Raw genomic sequence first — 3,834 nt, forward strand, 5'->3', positions numbered from 1 at the left:
GGCTGACGGAGGTGGGGTGGGAAGAAGTGTGGGAGTCTCTGTGGAGGGAGGGGCTGGTGGGCGGGGTGTACAGGAAGTGGGGGCGGAGCCAGCGACTTCATCACCTGTCTGAGCCTGAGATCAGCCTATCACAGAGCAGACGGTTCTGAGTTAAACCCAAACTGTGCTTCTGGACCGTGCAGTGGTTCTGACTCACCATGGGCACCTGGGGCAGAACCGGCATGTTGATCCTGGGCAGGGCCTCCAGCTCCCGACCCTGATGGAGCTGCTGCAGAACCTCCCGGAACCGGTTCTGGAGCTCCGCCTTGTTCTTCCGGACCAAACCTTCGTTTCTCTCCCACTTGGCCCGGTCCGTTTGGTACTGCTGCGGGAACTCCTCCCTGAGAGCGTGCAGGTACTGAGACACCTGGACCAGGGGAAACCAAACCAGAGACTCAGCTGTGTCAAGTTTAGCTTTTAGCTACAACTTCTTCATTTTAGCCTTTTCTTAGTGCAGCTAATTTTAGCTGTTAGCTCCTGTTATTTAGGTTTTAGCTTCTTTGGCTGTTTAGTCTTTTAGCTACAACCTGTCCATTTTAGCCTTTTGTTAGTTCAGCTAATTTTAGCTGTTAGCTCCTGATCTTTAGGTTTTAGCTACAATGCTATATGTGTTAGCCTCAGTCACCTCTCGGAGCCAGGCCTCGATGTGGGACACGGCTGCGTCTCGCTGCTTCTCCACGGCGGTGACCTCATCACGCAGCGCCTGCAGCTGCGCCTCCTGCGCCTCCTTCGTCACGCGCTGCATCTCCCGCCTCAGCTCCTCCAGCTCCTCCCCGCTCCTCCGCTGCTCCTCGCTGTGCTGCTCGCTGAGCGTACGCAGCTTCCTGTCGCTCTCCTCCAGCTCCCTGAGCAGCCTGGGGGGGGGGGACAGCAGGGGGGCTCAGGGGGGCTCTGGAAGGTCGGGGGTCTCTGAAAGCTGCTCCTCACCTGTTCCTCTCCTCCTCTGCTCGGCTCCTCTCTGAGGTCACTTCCTGTTTCTTGCTCAGGAAGTTCTTCCTGGTGGTCTTGGAGTTGTTGAGCTGCAGCTTCACTTTCAGCGAGTCGATTTTTTCCAGCTGAGCCTGAAGGCAGCAGGTTCAGCTCAGAGCGGTTCAGAGGAGCAGGTGTGTGTGCGTCAGCGTCTTACCTGCTGCTGGCGGAGCGCCTCCTCCTTCATCCTCTGCAGCTGCTGCTTGTGTTTCACGTGCTCCTCCTCCTCCTCCTCCTGCTTCTTCAGCAGCCGGCTGTACTCCTCCATCAGCTTGGAGCTGCACTCAAACATGGCCGACACCTGCTCCTCCCAGTCCGGCTGCGTGTTGGTGCCAGAGTCCACGGTACCGTCCGTCTGAACCAACTGGACCTTCTGGATCAGGTCTGAGGGGGGACAGCATGAGGACAGGGGGTTAGAGGCTTAAATAATATCTTTAATCTGATCCAGGCTCTTCACTGTAAAACTAAATTATTTATTTATAAATCTGTTCTGAGCTGCAGCTTTATGATCATTAATCTGTTTAAAACAAAGAAATAAACTTCCTGAGCTCAGTTAATCACATAAATATTACCTGGATTTAAATAAATAATCTTTATTTACTGGAAGTAAAGTTTAAAGATTGTTCAAAACTATAAAACTATTTATATCAAGCTGAGAGGCCTGATTATGTTTGAAACAAGTAATAATTTATGATTTTTATCTTTTCTTACATTAAAATCTAAGATACCCAGATCAAACTAGGTGTTGTATGAAACTCAGTTCCTCTGTGATTTAAGGTTGAACCAGCAGGGAACAGATTTCCACACAACACCTGTTGTGTTACACAAACACACAACAACACGTCAGGAGCAGCTGAAGCTACAACAGTTTCATTTCTCAGGAACTTTACTTTCTAAAGACCCGAACCTGAACCAGAACCAGAACCAGAACCAGACCTCAGACTGCTCCACGGTTTACCTTCAACGGTCATTTTAGCTAACTCCTGGTCCAGGTCCTCCTCTTCTCCTGCTTGGGTTTCATGCTGCTCTTCCTCACCGGGCTTCAGGACAGCTGTGTCCCCACTAGCATCCATGCTAACAGAGCTACACAACAAACTTCACCGGAAGTAAAGTTTGTTAAGGTAAGAAGTGTTTCCGCGGACAGGAAGTGTTAGAAACTCTCCAGGAAACTGAACTAAAACCGACTCAGACCTGTGAACGCGTTAACTCCCTCTGTTAGAAATACTTCAGTCAAACTGAACGTTACGGAAGCGACGGTCAGCCCGGAAGTGACCATGTGCTCATCTAAAAATGATCCGGGTTGAAACAAGTTAACGGTCTTTGAAACGAAGATCGTCTATTATATTTAACAAACTTTACAACACTGCTCGTTTAAAAAGCTATAATTTTATTCATGCTTTTCATTTTAATGAAAAACAGTCTAAATTAAAACATTTTCATGGGTTTTTAAAATAGTGATGTTTATTAGCTCTTTATTCTTGTTTCAACCAGGTTTTAACTGAACTGATTTTACTTAGAATAAAATCTTCCTCCTGAATGTAAACACTTCTCTGTTGACCTTTGACCTGACTACAAACATATTAAAATCACTAAAGTGATCATGTGTTATATCTGAGTAATCTAGTAAAGATGGATATCTGAATGAAAACTGGCATTAAAAAATTTAATATCTAAGTTAAACAGCATCTACAAACTTAATTCAATCTGAGGAGATTAATGCATTTTATTATTTTTATTACTGTTTAGTTTGTTAATTTAAAAAAAATGAAATATTTGGAAATAATCAACTCAACTCAACTCAGGGAGCAGAATAAGAAGGAGGTCTCACTCTGCTTCAAGTTTCAAGAATAATATTTACCGACACTAAAATCAGTCAGTAACAGTAAGTTTAATGTGTTCTGTCCCTGTTGTACCACTTTTAGACCACCTCGGTCAGTTACTTTGTTTTCAGGAATGTTGTAGGATTTTGGAGCAGAGTGAGACCTCCTGCTCGTCCCGCTGCTCTCTGGTTCCCAGCAGGACGTCACATGACGGAGCAGGAGAACCTCCTGACTCCCGCTCCTCTTCCCGTCACTTCTCTGACTGCTCGCCGCCTCCCGTCGCTCTCAGCCCGCAGGAAGGACGCCGACATGACGGACGCAGCAGCCCGGGAGCCTCCGCCGGAGCTCACCGACTTCCACGAGGTGGAGGACGGGGAGGACCTGTTCCCGGAGCCGAGCCCCGCTCAGGAGGAGGTGAGGAGGAGGTGATGGAAGGGAGGGAGGGAGGCCGAATGGAAGCAGGAGCAGGCAGGCAGGACGTGATGTGATAAACATAAACATAAAGGAGCAGAAACCACCGGGAAACCTTAAATCCGTGTTTGTTTAACGAGGTCCGGCGCGTGAAGGCCTTTGTTTCTCCTTTCAAAGTAAAAGCATCTTTAAAATGTTGATAAAAACAGCAAACAAACCGTGGCCTTCACAGCTACAGGAGCCGAGCAGGGTCAGGGAGAAGGCGCAGTCAGGTGACAGGCACACAGGTGAGCGTGATGCCTTCAGGGGAGCTGGGAAAAACACAACCCTAACGTGCTTATTGAGCTTGTTTTTAGTTTCACAAATCAGTAATAGTTGAAAACATTGAGTTTTTCTGCACTTCATCCATCAGGTTACAGTTCTGAATGAAGCTCTGTCAAAATAAAATGTTTTTTAAATCACTAAAATCAGCCGTGTGTTTTTACAACAGTTTGTCTCTGAACAAACTAAAGAATATTTTTGGGTTTTTAGGTTTTATTAAGAGATTTAACTTTGAAAATCTTCGTGAACGTTTGATAAATGTTTGATTTTATAT

General features: G+C 46.7%; 2 protein-coding genes across 2 annotated transcripts in view; one reads left to right on the forward strand and one right to left on the reverse strand.

Annotated features, from left to right (window-relative positions):
• On the reverse strand, positions 1 to 2,291 carry LOC106533447 (protein enabled homolog; the record flags this gene model as incomplete). The annotated part of the gene is given in 6 exon segments (XM_014029738.1): positions 1 to 125; positions 197 to 406; positions 665 to 893; positions 967 to 1,100; positions 1,166 to 1,392; positions 1,967 to 2,291. Coding segments are annotated over 6 exon segments (1,040 nt in total), but the record flags the coding sequence as incomplete, so codon positions are not given.
• A 638-nt stretch (positions 2,292 to 2,929) lies between these two features.
• snx2 (sorting nexin 2) overlaps positions 2,930 to 3,834 on the forward strand; it is a 33,319-nt gene continuing 32,414 nt past the window's right edge. The window contains exon 1 of the mRNA XM_014029737.1: positions 2,930 to 3,242. Coding sequence (XP_013885191.1) covers positions 3,036 to 3,242 — 207 coding nt within the window. The 5' untranslated portion in view covers positions 2,930 to 3,035. The remainder of the gene's footprint in view (positions 3,243 to 3,834) is intronic.

Source organism: Austrofundulus limnaeus, unplaced genomic scaffold (genome assembly GCF_001266775.1).
Source record: "Austrofundulus limnaeus strain Quisiro unplaced genomic scaffold, Austrofundulus_limnaeus-1.0 Scaffold947, whole genome shotgun sequence".
In the NCBI taxonomy this organism is placed as follows: Eukaryota; Metazoa; Chordata; class Actinopteri; order Cyprinodontiformes; family Rivulidae; genus Austrofundulus; species Austrofundulus limnaeus.